Source organism: Drosophila takahashii, chromosome 2L (genome assembly GCF_030179915.1).
Source record: "Drosophila takahashii strain IR98-3 E-12201 chromosome 2L, DtakHiC1v2, whole genome shotgun sequence".
Taxonomy (NCBI): Eukaryota; Metazoa; Arthropoda; class Insecta; order Diptera; family Drosophilidae; genus Drosophila; species Drosophila takahashii.
Window position 1 is genome coordinate 26,544,181 of NC_091678.1, and position 13,884 is coordinate 26,558,064.

Sequence of the window (13,884 nt, forward strand, 5' to 3'; positions counted from 1 at the left end):
AAATGAGATGGCCTCTGCTTCTCTCTCTTTTCAACCCTCCACGTTTTGCTATATAAGTAGGTAGCAAATGCGGCGATCGTTTATTGTGTTTTGAAACGTGAAGTGAACGTGAACAGCAGTGAATTCGAAAATGGCCCGTACCAAGCAAACCGCTCGCAAATCGACTGGTGGCAAGGCGCCACGCAAACAACTGGCTACTAAGGCCGCTCGTAAGAGCGCCCCAGCCACCGGAGGCGTGAAGAAGCCCCATCGCTATCGCCCTGGAACTGTTGCCCTGCGTGAGATCCGTCGCTACCAGAAGAGTACCGAGCTGCTGATCCGCAAACTGCCTTTCCAGCGTCTGGTGCGTGAAATCGCTCAGGACTTCAAGACTGACCTGCGATTCCAGAGCTCGGCGGTGATGGCTCTGCAGGAAGCTAGCGAAGCCTATCTGGTTGGCCTCTTTGAAGATACTAACTTGTGCGCCATTCATGCCAAGCGTGTCACCATCATGCCCAAGGACATCCAGTTGGCCCGTCGCATTCGCGGCGAGCGAGCTTAAGTTGAGACGGCTTCAACTGGCTGCCAATGCTCCAGCATACTTTGTACAAATCGGTCCTTTTCAGGACCACAAATTACGTTCAATGAGATATTAATTTTAATTCAGCAGCAGCAACGTATATAAAATTAAGAAATAGTCGGAAGTATGAAAGACATGGTCAATACTTTCAAACATCAGAAAAAAATCGAAAATCTATCAAATATATTCTTATTATAACCTAGTGAACATAATGAAACAAAATAAGATTAGAAAATTACAGATTTTATATTTTTTCTTAATCGCTAACTTCATGGCGACCTATGTCTATGGACCATTCAGTGGAGTATTTTTGTCTTGGGTAAATATAAAACAAGTTATAAAAGACAGCATTTTGTGTCATATCTTGATGTAAATGACTTTAAATTTAATGTTTATCAACGAACGTGACAATATATGTTTCATTTCTTATTTTCAAATATGTTTTTAAAAACATTTCACTTGTGATTTCGGCAAACTTTTAAAATTAGTATGGTTTAATGGGACAAGAACGCTCAACGTTAAACATAAGTAATAAATTGAAAACTTATTTAAAACAGTCTGAAAATAAAACATATACATTATTTAATGCATTATTTATTATATTTAATAAAAAAAGATTCAAAATTACATATTTTATGTTTTTTTAGGTTAAATGAGTGCGACTTCTACGTACGCACACTCTAAAAATGAGTGTGGTTCAATGGGACAAAAACGCTCAACATTAGACATAATTAAAAATTCGAAAAATTATTAAAAACAGTCTGAAAATAAAACATATACATTATTCAATGTATTATTTATTATATTATATAAAAAAAGATTCAAAATTATATAATTTATGTTTTTTTGTAAGAAAAATTGAGTGCGTGAAGCCGCACACTTTTAAAATGTGTGTGGTTTAATGGGACAAGAACGCTCAGCACTAGACATCAGTAAAAAATCGAAATATTATTAAAAACAGTCTGAAAATAACACATATACACTATTCAATGCTTTACTTATTATGTTAAATAAAAAAAGAATCAAAAATATGTATTTTATGTTTTTTTTTTAATGTAAAATTCAGTGCGGCCTCTACCTAATTCATATATGGGACGCAAAGTATCCGAATTTGGAAAAACTATTTATAAAATTGCCTGAAAAGCTAAATCCACTTAAACAAAGACAAAATTCATTTCATAAAATTGCAAATAAATGTAATGTTTCGAAAGATTAATATTTTTAACAGTCCGAAAACTATTATCGAATGTAGTCTGATAGACAACTTTGTACGTAGCCAAGGGACAACTTGAAACAAGAATTAAAATACCTAAATTAATGATAAGTGATTATATTTTTGGTTTTTCGTAAAGTAAAAGGTTCGAATTTTATTTTTTATTAACAAGATTCCAAGCATTTCAGAGATTTCATATTTTAAAATGGGTTTTTAAAAAAATTGTTCATGTTACGAATGTCAATGTTGAAGTTCATGCAGCAATAAAAAGTCACAAAAACAAGATACTTACAATTCGAAAACGGTAATTGATTAATTCATCTTTTAAGGATGTATACCAATAAAAACATATTTTCTATTTAAAATCTTAAGCACTGAAAACAAGAAAATAAGTTTGCACTTCAAGCAAACATTAGCAGAGCAAATGACTGATGCCAGACCCACAGTTAAAGTGCTCTCCTCCTCGATTCTCATCCGAACGAAGGAGGTCGGTAACGAGCGCGCGCGCCATTTTCTAAACAAAAAAGTGTATTTCAGTGAATAAAAATGTCTGATTCTGCAGTTGCAACGTCCGCTTCCCCAGTGGCTGCCCCACCAGCGCCAGTTGAGAAGAAGGTGGCCGCCAAAAGGGCATCTGGATCCGCTGCTACAAAGGCAAAGAAGACCACTGCCCCGCCATCGCATCCGCCAACTCAGCAAATGGTAGACGCTTCCATCAAGAATTTGAAGGAGCGTGGCGGCTCATCGCTTCTGGCAATCAAGAAATATATCAGTGCCACTTATAAATGCGATGCCCAGAAGCTGGCTCCATTCATCAAGAAGTACTTGAAATCTGCCGTGGTCAATGGAAAGCTGATTCAAACAAAGGGAAAGGGTGCGTCTGGCTCATTTAAACTGTCGGCCTCCGCCAAGAAGGATCCCAAGCCAAAGGTTGCGTCTGCTGAGAAGAAAGTGAAAAGCAAGAAGGTAGCCGCCAAGAAGACCGGAGCCACCGCCAAGAAGGCTGCCACGGGAGCTGCCGACAAGAAGCCCAAGGCTAAGAAGGCTGTTGCCACCAAAAAGACCGCCGAGAAGAAGAAAACGGAGAAGACGAAGGCCAAGGATGCCAAGAAAACTGGAACCGTAAAGGCAAAGCCAGCAGCAACAAAGGCCAAGTCGACGGCAGCGAAGCCGAAGGCGGCCAAAGCACCAAAAGCCAAACCAGCGGCGTCTGCTAAACCCAAAAAGGCGGTGAAGAAAGCAGCTGCTCCTGCTACCGCTAAGAAGCCGAAAGCCAAGACTACGGCTGCTAAGAAGTAAATTGTGAAAAAGTACAGTACCTGGTACACGCTCGCAATCGCAATTTCAGATTTCGAAATCTGAAATTAGTTTAACAAGCCCTTTTCAGGGCTACAACTTTGGTTAACAAGAGAAAGGAACTTTCAATTGAAAACATATTGTACATTTAATGTATCCATTTATATTGTGGCACCTGGCCGCCAGTAGAAAGTATATCAGTATACCAGGTTCATAGAGGAGACATTGCACAATTTCTTTGTAAATAGATGTTAATGATTAAGTCCTTTAAAAAAATGGTGCACCAAATTGATCATTTTATATTTTATGGCAAATGGCAAATGGTTTATGGTATATTGAAAATTTAGTTTCTTTGGTAAAATATGTTGTGGCCCTGAAAAGGGCCGTTTTGGATCTTTCTCCGCATCCGCAGCAAGAGAAAATTACTTGGAGCTGGTGTATTTGGTGACAGCCTTGGTTCCCTCACTAACGGCGTGCTTGGCCAACTCTCCGGGCAGGAGCAGGCGAACAGCCGTTTGGATTTCCCGACTGGTGATGGTCGAGCGCTTGTTGTAGTGAGCCAGACGAGAGGCCTCGGCAGCAATGCGCTCGAAGATATCATTCACAAAGCTGTTCATGATGCTCATCGCCTTCGACGAAATGCCGGTGTCAGGATGGACCTGCTTCAGGACCTTGTAAATGTAGATGGCGTAGCTCTCCTTCCTCTTGCGCTTCTTCTTCTTGTCGGTCTTGGTGATGTTCTTCTGGGCCTTGCCAGCCTTCTTGGCTGCCTTTCCACTAGTTTTAGGCGGCATTATTCACTTCACTTATGATTTCACAAACACAATTCACTGATCATAGTGGTGCGAAGAGAGTGTTCAGCTTTATACTTTTTTTCGAGCAATGTTTTCAGGTCTATGGCACCCACCCCTAACTGAACGCGCAGGCAGACGAAAAAGTATAAATACGTGGCTACCCGGGGCTGGGCGAGCATTCAGTGTGTTTTCAGTGTGTAAAGTGAACCAAGTGAAATACTCGTAAAGCAAAATGTCTGGTCGTGGAAAAGGTGGCAAAGTGAAGGGAAAGGCAAAGTCCCGCTCGAACCGTGCCGGTCTTCAGTTCCCAGTGGGCCGTATTCACCGTCTGCTCCGCAAGGGCAACTATGCCGAGCGTGTTGGTGCCGGCGCTCCTGTTTACCTAGCTGCCGTGATGGAATATCTGGCCGCTGAGGTTCTCGAGTTGGCTGGCAATGCTGCCCGTGACAACAAGAAGACTAGGATTATCCCGCGTCATCTGCAGCTGGCCATCCGCAACGACGAGGAGTTGAACAAGCTGCTCTCCGGTGTCACCATTGCCCAGGGCGGAGTGCTGCCCAACATCCAGGCCGTTCTGTTGCCCAAGAAGACCGAGAAGAAGGCTTAATCGTTTTAAAAGCGGAGCTCATTTGTACATACAAACATATACCCAACCGTCCTTTTCAGGACGACCACGTTATTACCAAAGAATAGAAGATTTACATATACGAATATGATTTAATTTCAAAAATAAACTATAAAACTGCTTGAAATATAACATTGAGACTTAAATGAATTCAAATGGTACAAATGGTAGGTTCACAATACTATTCGAAAGCTAATGTTGGATTTGTTCGGCCGTCGGTCCAGTAGAGTAGTGGTCGAAAGCTACAGGATCTAAATGTTCAATTCTTAGATTACATTGGCGACTCACTCGTATTTCTTCCTCAAAAGATGTAACGAGTTGCCGTTTACGCTTACACTTTTCCGTTGCAAGCAGTACAGTTTGTACAAAATACATTCATCCCATGTGCATGTGTAGTTTGATATTTCAGTGACCGATTGTTTTCCAGCGCATTTTAATATTATTGTATTATAAATATTATTGAAAATTTGTCTTCTCTCGAAATTTTAATGGTGGTCCTGAAAAGGACCGATTGCTGAATGAAGTACAAGCTGTACTAGTTTTTTAACCGCCGAAGCCGTACAGGGTGCGGCCTTGCCTCTTCAGGGCGTACACAACATCCATGGCTGTGACAGTCTTCCTCTTGGCGTGTTCGGTGTAGGTGACGGCATCACGGATAACGTTCTCCAAGAACACCTTCAGAACGCCACGTGTTTCCTCGTAAATGAGTCCAGAGATGCGCTTTACGCCGCCACGACGAGCCAAACGGCGGATAGCTGGCTTCGTGATACCCTGGATGTTATCACGCAGCACTTTGCGATGACGCTTGGCGCCTCCTTTTCCCAAGCCTTTGCCTCCTTTACCGCGACCAGTCATTTTCACTCTTTTCTACTGTTAACACGTTAACACACTGCACGAAAGTCACTGAAGAACTAATTCCAAATTTTCGGCGTGCCCCTATATATACCTAAAACGCCAGAAACACGAGCGAGTCCGAACGATATGTCCGCCTCGATCTCCGCTCGACGAATGAGATGGCCTCTGCTTCTCTCTCTTTTCAACCCTCCACGTTTTGCTATATAAGTAGGTAGCAAATGCGGCGATCGTTTATTGTGTTTTGAAACGTGAAGTGAACGTGAACAGCAGTGAATTCGAAAATGGCCCGTACCAAGCAAACCGCTCGCAAATCGACTGGTGGCAAGGCGCCACGCAAACAACTGGCTACTAAGGCCGCTCGTAAGAGCGCCCCAGCCACCGGAGGCGTGAAGAAGCCCCATCGCTATCGCCCTGGAACTGTTGCCCTGCGTGAGATCCGTCGCTACCAGAAGAGTACCGAGCTGCTGATCCGCAAACTGCCTTTCCAGCGTCTGGTGCGTGAAATCGCTCAGGACTTCAAGACTGACCTGCGATTCCAGAGCTCGGCGGTGATGGCTCTGCAGGAAGCTAGCGAAGCCTATCTGGTTGGCCTCTTTGAAGATACTAACTTGTGCGCCATTCATGCCAAGCGTGTCACCATCATGCCCAAGGACATCCAGTTGGCCCGTCGCATTCGCGGCGAGCGAGCTTAAGTTGAGACGGCTTCAACTGGCTGCCAATGCTCCAGCATACTTTGTACAAATCGGTCCTTTTCAGGACCACAAATTACGTTCAATGAGATATTAATTTTAATTCAGCAGCAGCAACGTATATAAAATTAAGAAATAGTCGGAAGTATGAAAGACATGGTCAATACTTTCAAACATCAGAAAAAAATCGAAAATCTATCAAATATATTCTTATTATAACCTAGTGAACATAATGAAACAAAATAAGATTAGAAAATTACAGATTTTATATTTTTTCTTAATCGCTAACTTCATGGCGACCTATGTCTATGGACCATTCAGTGGAGTATTTTTGTCTTGGGTAAATATAAAACAAGTTATAAAAGACAGCATTTTGTGTCATATCTTGATGTAAATGACTTTAACTTTAATGTTTATCAACGAACGTGACAATATATGTTTAATTTCTTATTTTCAAATATGTTTTTAAAAACATTTCACTTGTGATTTCGGCAAACTTTTAAAATTAGTATGGTTTAATGGGACAAGAACGCTCAACGTTAAACATAAGTAATAAATTGAAAACTTATTTAAAACAGTCTGAAAATAAAACATATACATTATTTAATGCATTATTTATTATATTTAATAAAAAAAGATTCAAAATTACATATTTTATGTTTTTTTAGGTTAAATGAGTGCGACTTCTACGTACGCACACTCTAAAAATGAGTGTGGTTCAATGGGACAAAAACGCTCAACATTAGACATAATTAAAAATTCGAAAAATTATTAAAAACAGTCTGAAAATAAAACATATACATTATTCAATGTATTATTTATTATATTATATAAAAAAATATTCAAAATTATATAATTTATGTTTTTTTGTAAGAAAAATTGAGTGCGTGAAGCCGCACACTTTTAAAATGTGTGTGGTTTAATGGGACAAGAACGCTCAGCATTAGACATCAGTAAAAAATCGAAATATTATTAAAAACAGTCTGAAAATAGCACATATACACTATTCAATGCTTTACTTATTATGTTAAATAAAAAAAGAATCAAAAATATGTATTTTATGTTTTTTTTTTAATGTAAAATTCAGTGCGGACTCTACCTAATTCATATATGGGACGCAAAGTATCCGAATTTGGAAAAACTATTTATAAAATTGCCTGAAAAGCTAAATCCACTTAAACAAAGACAAAATTCATTTCATAAAATTGCAAATAAATGTAATGTTTCGAAAGATTAATATTTTTAACAGTCCGAAAACTATTATCGAATGTAGTCTGATAGACAACTTTGTACGTAGCCAAGGGACAACTTGAAACAAGAATTAAAATACCTAAATTAATGATAAGTGATTATATTTTTGGTTTTTCGTAAAGTAAAAGGTTCGAATTTTATTTTTTATTAACAAGATTCCAAGCATTTCAGAGATTTCATATTTTAAAATGGGTTTTTAAAAAAATTGTTCATGTTACGAATGTCAATGTTGAAGTTCATGCAGCAATAAAAAGTCACAAAAACAAGATACTTACAATTCGAAAACGGTAATTGATTAATTCATCTTTTAAGGATGTATACCAATAAAAACATATTTTCTATTTAAAATCTTAAGCACTGAAAACAAGAAAATAAGTTTGCACTTCAAGCAAACATTAGCAGAGCAAATGACTGATGCCAGACCCACAGTTAAAGTGCTCTCCTCCTCGATTCTCATCCGAACGAAGGAGGTCGGTAACGAGCGCGCGCGCCATTTTCTAAACAAAAAAGTGTATTTCAGTGAATAAAAATGTCTGATTCTGCAGTTGCAACGTCCGCTTCCCCAGTGGCTGCCCCACCAGCGCCAGTTGAGAAGAAGGTGGCCGCCAAAAAGGCATCTGGATCCGCTGCTACAAAGGCAAAGAAGACCACTGCCCCGCCATCGCATCCGCCAACTCAGCAAATGGTAGACGCTTCCATCAAGAATTTGAAGGAGCGTGGCGGCTCATCGCTTCTGGCAATCAAGAAATATATCAGTGCCACTTATAAATGCGATGCCCAGAAGCTGGCTCCATTCATCAAGAAGTACTTGAAATCTGCCGTGGTCAATGGAAAGCTGATTCAAACAAAGGGAAAGGGTGCGTCTGGCTCATTTAAACTGTCGGCCTCCGCCAAGAAGGATCCCAAGCCAAAGGTTGCGTCTGCTGAGAAGAAAGTGAAAAGCAAGAAGGTAGCCGCCAAGAAGACCGGAGACACGGGAGCTGCCGACAAGAAGCCCAAGGCTAAGAAGGCTGTTGCCACCAAAAAGACCGCCGAGAAGAAGAAAACGGAGAAGACGAAGGCCAAGGATGCCAAGAAAACTGGAACCGTAAAGGCAAAGCCAGCAGCAACAAAGGCCAAGTCGACGGCAGCGAAGCCGAAGGCGGCCAAAGCACCAAAAGCCAAACCAGCGGCGTCTGCTAAACCCAAAAAGGCGGTGAAGAAAGCAGCTGCTCCTGCTACCGCTAAGAAGCCGAAAGCCAAGACTACGGCTGCTAAGAAGTAAATTGTGAAAAAGTACAGTACCTGGTACACGCTCGCAATCGCAATTTCAGATTTCGAAATCTGAAATTAGTTTAACAAGCCCTTTTCAGGGCTACAACTTTGGTTAACAGGAGAAAGGAACTTTCAATTGAAAACATATTGTACATTTAATGTATCCATTTATATTGTGGCACCTGGCCGCCAGTAGAAAGTATATCAGTATACCAGGTTCATAGAGGAGACATTGCACAATTTCTTTGTAAATAGATGTTAATGATTAAGTCCTTTAAAAAAATGGTGCACCAAATTGATCATTTTATATTTTATGGCAAATGGTTTGTGGTATATTGAAAATTTAGTTTCTTTGGTAAAATATGTTGTGGCCCTGAAAAGGGCCGTTTTGGATCTTTCTCCGCATCCGCAGCAAGAGAAAATTACTTGGAGCTGGTGTATTTGGTGACAGCCTTGGTTCCCTCACTAACGGCGTGCTTGGCCAACTCTCCGGGCAGGAGCAGGCGAACAGCCGTTTGGATTTCCCGACTGGTGATAGTCGAGCGCTTGTTGTAGTGAGCCAGACGAGAGGCCTCGGCAGCAATGCGCTCGAAGATATCATTCACAAAGCTGTTCATGATGCTCATCGCCTTCGACGAAATGCCGGTGTCAGGATGGACCTGCTTCAGGACCTTGTAAATGTAGATGGCGTAGCTCTCCTTCCTCTTGCGCTTCTTCTTCTTGTCGGTCTTGGTGATGTTCTTCTGGGCCTTGCCAGCCTTCTTGGCTGCCTTTCCACTAGTTTTAGGCGGCATTATTCACTTCACTTATGATTTCACAAACACAATTCACTGATCATAGTGGTGCGAAGAGAGTGTTCAGCTTTATACTTTTTTTCGAGCAATGTTTTCAGGTCTATGGCACCCACCCCTAACTGAACGCGCAGGCAGACGAAAAAGTATAAATACGTGGCTACCCGGGGCTGGGCGAGCATTCAGTGTGTTTTCAGTGTGTAAAGTGAACCAAGTGAAATACTCGTAAAGCAAAATGTCTGGTCGTGGAAAAGGTGGCAAAGTGAAGGGAAAGGCAAAGTCCCGCTCGAACCGTGCCGGTCTTCAGTTCCCAGTGGGCCGTATTCACCGTCTGCTCCGCAAGGGCAACTATGCCGAGCGTGTTGGTGCCGGCGCTCCTGTTTACCTAGCTGCCGTGATGGAATATCTGGCCGCTGAGGTTCTCGAGTTGGCTGGCAATGCTGCCCGTGACAACAAGAAGACTAGGATTATCCCGCGTCATCTGCAGCTGGCCATCCGCAACGACGAGGAGTTGAACAAGCTGCTCTCCGGTGTCACCATTGCCCAGGGCGGAGTGCTGCCCAACATCCAGGCCGTTCTGTTGCCCAAGAAGACCGAGAAGAAGGCTTAATCGTTTTAAAAGCGGAGCTCATTTGTACATACAAACATATACCCAACCGTCCTTTTCAGGACGACCACGTTATTACCAAAGAATAGAAGATTTACATATACGAATATGATTTAATTTCAAAAATAAACTATAAAACTGCTTGAAATATAACATTGAGACTTAAATGAATTCAAATGGTACAAATGGTAGGTTCACAATACTATTCGAAAGCTAATCTTGGATTTGTTCGGCCGTCGGTCCAGTAGATTAGTGGTCGAAAGCTACAGGATCTAAATGTTCAATTCTTAGATTACATTGGCGACTCACTCGTATTTCTTCCTCAAAAGATGTAACGAGTTGCCGTTTACGCTTACACTTTTCCGTTGCAAGCAGTACAGTTTGTACAAAATACATTCATCCCATGTGCATGTGTAGTTTGATATTTCAGTGACCGATTGTTTTCCAGCGCATTTTAATATTATTGTATTATAAATATTATTGAAAATTTGTCTTCTCTCGAAATTTTAATGGTGGTCCTGAAAAGGACCGATTGCTGAATGAAGTACAAGCTGTACTAGTTTTTTAACCGCCGAAGCCGTACAGGGTGCGGCCTTGCCTCTTCAGGGCGTACACAACATCCATGGCTGTGACAGTCTTCCTCTTGGCGTGTTCGGTGTAGGTGACGGCATCACGGATAACGTTCTCCAAGAACACCTTCAGAACGCCACGTGTTTCCTCGTAAATGAGTCCAGAGATGCGCTTTACGCCGCCACGACGAGCCAAACGGCGGATAGCTGGCTTCGTGATACCCTGGATGTTATCACGCAGCACTTTGCGATGACGCTTGGCGCCTCCTTTTCCCAAGCCTTTGCCTCCTTTACCGCGACCAGTCATTTTCACTCTTTTCTACTAGAGCTGCAAAAAAATCGATGGAACCATCGATAGTATCGATGGTTGGCCGCCGGTGACTGACTTCGATATTTTTCAGACTATCACGATAGTTTAAAAAACCATAAATTCGGTGGAATTCTTTATAATTGTTCAGCCATTTTTAATTTTTATGAATCAACATTTTTTTCCAGATTGCGCGCGCACTGTTTTTTACTTTTACGTCATTGAAATTTATCACAAGCGTTGAGCAGACAAAATTGATCACTGATCACTGATCCATATGTATGGATGTGTATTAAAAAGATCTCACTTTAATTTAATCTAATTGCAATTTGAATTTTCAACAATTAAAATTTTTAAAGGATCCCCAATTTTTATGTATGAGCGATACTATCGCGATAGTATCGAGGTTAATTCTGCAAACTATCAAAACTATCGATGGGGCCTACCATCGATGTTTTTGCAGCTCTATTTTCTACTGTTAACACACTGCACGAAAGTCACTGAAGAACTAATTCCAAATTTTCGGCGTGCCCCTATATATACCTAAAACGCCAGAAACACGAGCGAGTCCGAACGATATGTCCGCCTCGCTCTCCGCTCGACAAATGAGATGGCCTCTGCTTCTCTCTCTTTTCAACCCTCCACGTTTTGCTATATAAGTAGGTAGCAAATGCGGCGATCGTTTATTGTGTTTTGAAACGTGAAGTGAACGTGAACAGCAGTGAATTCGAAAATGGCCCGTACCAAGCAAACCGCTCGCAAATCGACTGGTGGCAAGGCGCCACGCAAACAACTGGCTACTAAGGCCGCTCGTAAGAGCGCCCCAGCCACCGGAGGCGTGAAGAAGCCCCATCGCTATCGCCCTGGAACTGTTGCCCTGCGTGAGATCCGTCGCTACCAGAAGAGTACCGAGCTGCTGATCCGCAAACTGCCTTTCCAGCGTCTGGTGCGTGAAATCGCTCAGGACTTCAAGACTGACCTGCGATTCCAGAGCTCGGCGGTGATGGCTCTGCAGGAAGCTAGCGAAGCCTATCTGGTTGGCCTCTTTGAAGATACTAACTTGTGCGCCATTCATGCCAAGCGTGTCACCATCATGCCCAAGGACATCCAGTTGGCCCGTCGCATTCGCGGCGAGCGAGCTTAAGTTGAGACGGCTTCAACTGGCTGCCAATGCTCCAGCATACTTTGTACAAATCGGTCCTTTTCAGGACCACAAATTACGTTCAATGAGATATTAATTTTAATTCAGCAGCAGCAACGTATATAAAATTAAGAAATAGTCGGAAGTATGAAAGAAATGGTCAATACTTTCAAACATCAGAAAAAAATCGAAAATCCATCAAATATATTCTTATTATAACCTAGTGAACATAATGAAACAAAATAAGATTAGAAAATTACAGATTTTATATTTTTTCTTAATCGCTAACTTCATGGCGACCTATGTCTATGGACCATTCAGTGGAGTATTTTTGTCTTGGGTAAATATAAAACAAGTTATAAAAGACAGCATTTTGTGTCATATCTTGACTTTAACTTTAATGTTTATCAACGAACGTGACAATATATGTTTAATTTCTTATTTTCAAATATGTTTTTAAAAACATTTCACTTGTGATTTCGGCAAACTTTTAAAATTAGTATGGTTTAATGGGACAAGAACGCTCAACGTTAAACAAAAGTAATAAATTGAAAACTTATTTAAAACAGTCTGAAAATAAAACATATACATTATTTAATGCATTATTTATTATATTTAATAAAAAAGATTTAAAATTACATATTTTATGTTTTTTTTTTAGGTTAAAATGAGTGCGACTTCTACGTACGCACACTCTAAAAATGAGTGTGGTTCAATGGGACAATAACGCTCAACATTAGACATAATTAAAAATTCGAAAAATTATTAAAAACAGTCTGAAAATAAAACATATACATTATTCAATGTAATATTTATTATATTATATAAAAAAAAGATTCAAAATTATATAATTTATGTTTTTTTTGTAAGAAAAATTGAGTGCGTGAAGCTGCACACTTTTAAAATGAGTGTGGTTTAATGGGACAAGAACGCTCAGCATTAGACATCAGTAAAAAATCGAAATATTATTAAAAACAGTCTGAAAATAACACATATACACTATTCAATGCTTTACTTATTATGTTAAATAAAAAAAAAGAATCAAAAATATGTATTTTATGTTTTTTTTTAAATGTAAAATTCAGTGCGGCCTCTACCTAATTCATATATGGGACGCAAAGTATCCGAATTTGGAAAAACTATTTATAAAATTGCCTGAAAAGCTAAATCCACTTAAACAAAGACAAAATTCATTTTATAAAATTGCAAATAAATGTAATGTTTCGAAAGATTAATATTTTTAACAGTCCGAAAACTATTATCGAATGTAGTCTGATAGACAACTTTGTACGTAGCCAAGGGACAACTTGAAACAAGAATTAAAATACCTAAATTAATGATAAGTGATTATATTTTTGGTTTTTCGTAAAGTAAAAGGTTCGAATTTTATTTTTTATTAACAAGATTCCAAGCATTTCAGAGATTTCATATTTTAAAATGGGTTTTTAAAAAAATTGTTCATGTTACGAATGTCAATGTTGAAGTTCATGCAGCAATAAAAAGTCACAAAAACAAGATACTTACAATTCGAAAACGGTAATTGATTAATTCATCTTTTAAGGATGTATACCAATAAAAACATATTTTCTATTTAAAATCTTAAGCACTGAAAACAAGAAAATAAGTTTGCACTTCAAGCAAACATTAGCAGAGCAAATGACTGATGCCAGACCAAAGATATTATAAACACTAAGATGTGTAACGAGGAGCAAGAAAATGTACGGAGGCAGCGTCATTTTTGTTAAATGCGACTCACACGTATTCAGTCTATTTTTAGAATGCCGTTTCTTGACTTCTCTCTCTCTCGCTCACTTGCTCTCTCGCTCTCAAAACTCCGCGCTGCAGAAAAGTCGAAATTCAATTTTTGTCTCATTTGTTGATTCTTGAATTATGTTCCCGAAAAGGAATCGTCCTAAAAGGCACATTGCGCACA

At 40.0% G+C, this 13,884-nt stretch overlaps 11 protein-coding genes across 11 annotated transcripts; 7 read left to right on the top strand and 4 right to left on the bottom strand.

Moving 5' to 3' along the window:
• The first annotated feature begins 130 nt into the window (after window positions 1–130).
• On the top strand, window positions 131–541 carry LOC138911861 (histone H3). Its single transcript, XM_070211439.1, has one exon. It carries the CDS (start codon window positions 131–133, stop codon window positions 539–541), a length of 411 nt encoding a protein of 136 aa, XP_070067540.1.
• A 1,777-nt stretch (window positions 542–2,318) lies between these two features.
• Window positions 2,319–3,071, top strand: LOC123002824 (histone H1-like). Its single transcript, XM_044393459.2, has one exon. It carries the CDS (start codon window positions 2,319–2,321, stop codon window positions 3,069–3,071), a length of 753 nt encoding a protein of 250 aa, XP_044249394.2.
• Window positions 3,072–3,490: 419 nt separating this feature from the next.
• LOC138911931 (histone H2B) lies at window positions 3,491–3,862 on the bottom strand. The gene has a single exon (XM_070211584.1). The coding sequence runs from the start codon at window positions 3,860–3,862 to the stop codon at window positions 3,491–3,493; it is 372 nt and encodes a 123-aa protein (XP_070067685.1).
• Window positions 3,863–4,094: 232 nt separating this feature from the next.
• On the top strand, window positions 4,095–4,475 carry LOC123002836 (histone H2A). The gene has a single exon (XM_044393472.2). It carries the CDS (start codon window positions 4,095–4,097, stop codon window positions 4,467–4,469), a length of 375 nt encoding a protein of 124 aa, XP_044249407.1. The 3' UTR covers window positions 4,470–4,475.
• A 555-nt stretch (window positions 4,476–5,030) lies between these two features.
• On the bottom strand, window positions 5,031–5,342 carry LOC138911811 (histone H4). Its single transcript, XM_044393484.2, has one exon. The coding sequence runs from the start codon at window positions 5,340–5,342 to the stop codon at window positions 5,031–5,033; it is 312 nt and encodes a 103-aa protein (XP_044249419.1).
• A 281-nt stretch (window positions 5,343–5,623) lies between these two features.
• LOC138911858 (histone H3) lies at window positions 5,624–6,034 on the top strand. The gene has a single exon (XM_070211435.1). The coding sequence runs from the start codon at window positions 5,624–5,626 to the stop codon at window positions 6,032–6,034; it is 411 nt and encodes a 136-aa protein (XP_070067536.1).
• A 1,777-nt stretch (window positions 6,035–7,811) lies between these two features.
• Window positions 7,812–8,546, top strand: LOC138914841 (histone H1-like). The gene has a single exon (XM_070219536.1). It carries the CDS (start codon window positions 7,812–7,814, stop codon window positions 8,544–8,546), a length of 735 nt encoding a protein of 244 aa, XP_070075637.1.
• Window positions 8,547–8,958: 412 nt separating this feature from the next.
• LOC138911920 (histone H2B) lies at window positions 8,959–9,330 on the bottom strand. The gene has a single exon (XM_070211566.1). The coding sequence runs from the start codon at window positions 9,328–9,330 to the stop codon at window positions 8,959–8,961; it is 372 nt and encodes a 123-aa protein (XP_070067667.1).
• Window positions 9,331–9,562: 232 nt separating this feature from the next.
• On the top strand, window positions 9,563–9,943 carry LOC138911871 (histone H2A). Its single transcript, XM_070211464.1, has one exon. It carries the CDS (start codon window positions 9,563–9,565, stop codon window positions 9,935–9,937), a length of 375 nt encoding a protein of 124 aa, XP_070067565.1. The 3' UTR covers window positions 9,938–9,943.
• Window positions 9,944–10,498: 555 nt separating this feature from the next.
• LOC138914983 (histone H4) lies at window positions 10,499–11,273 on the bottom strand. Its single transcript, XM_070219740.1, has one exon. It carries the CDS (start codon window positions 10,808–10,810, stop codon window positions 10,499–10,501), a length of 312 nt encoding a protein of 103 aa, XP_070075841.1. The 5' UTR covers window positions 10,811–11,273.
• A 270-nt stretch (window positions 11,274–11,543) lies between these two features.
• On the top strand, window positions 11,544–11,954 carry LOC138911859 (histone H3). Its single transcript, XM_070211437.1, has one exon. It carries the CDS (start codon window positions 11,544–11,546, stop codon window positions 11,952–11,954), a length of 411 nt encoding a protein of 136 aa, XP_070067538.1.
• Window positions 11,955–13,884: the final 1,930 nt, after the last annotated feature.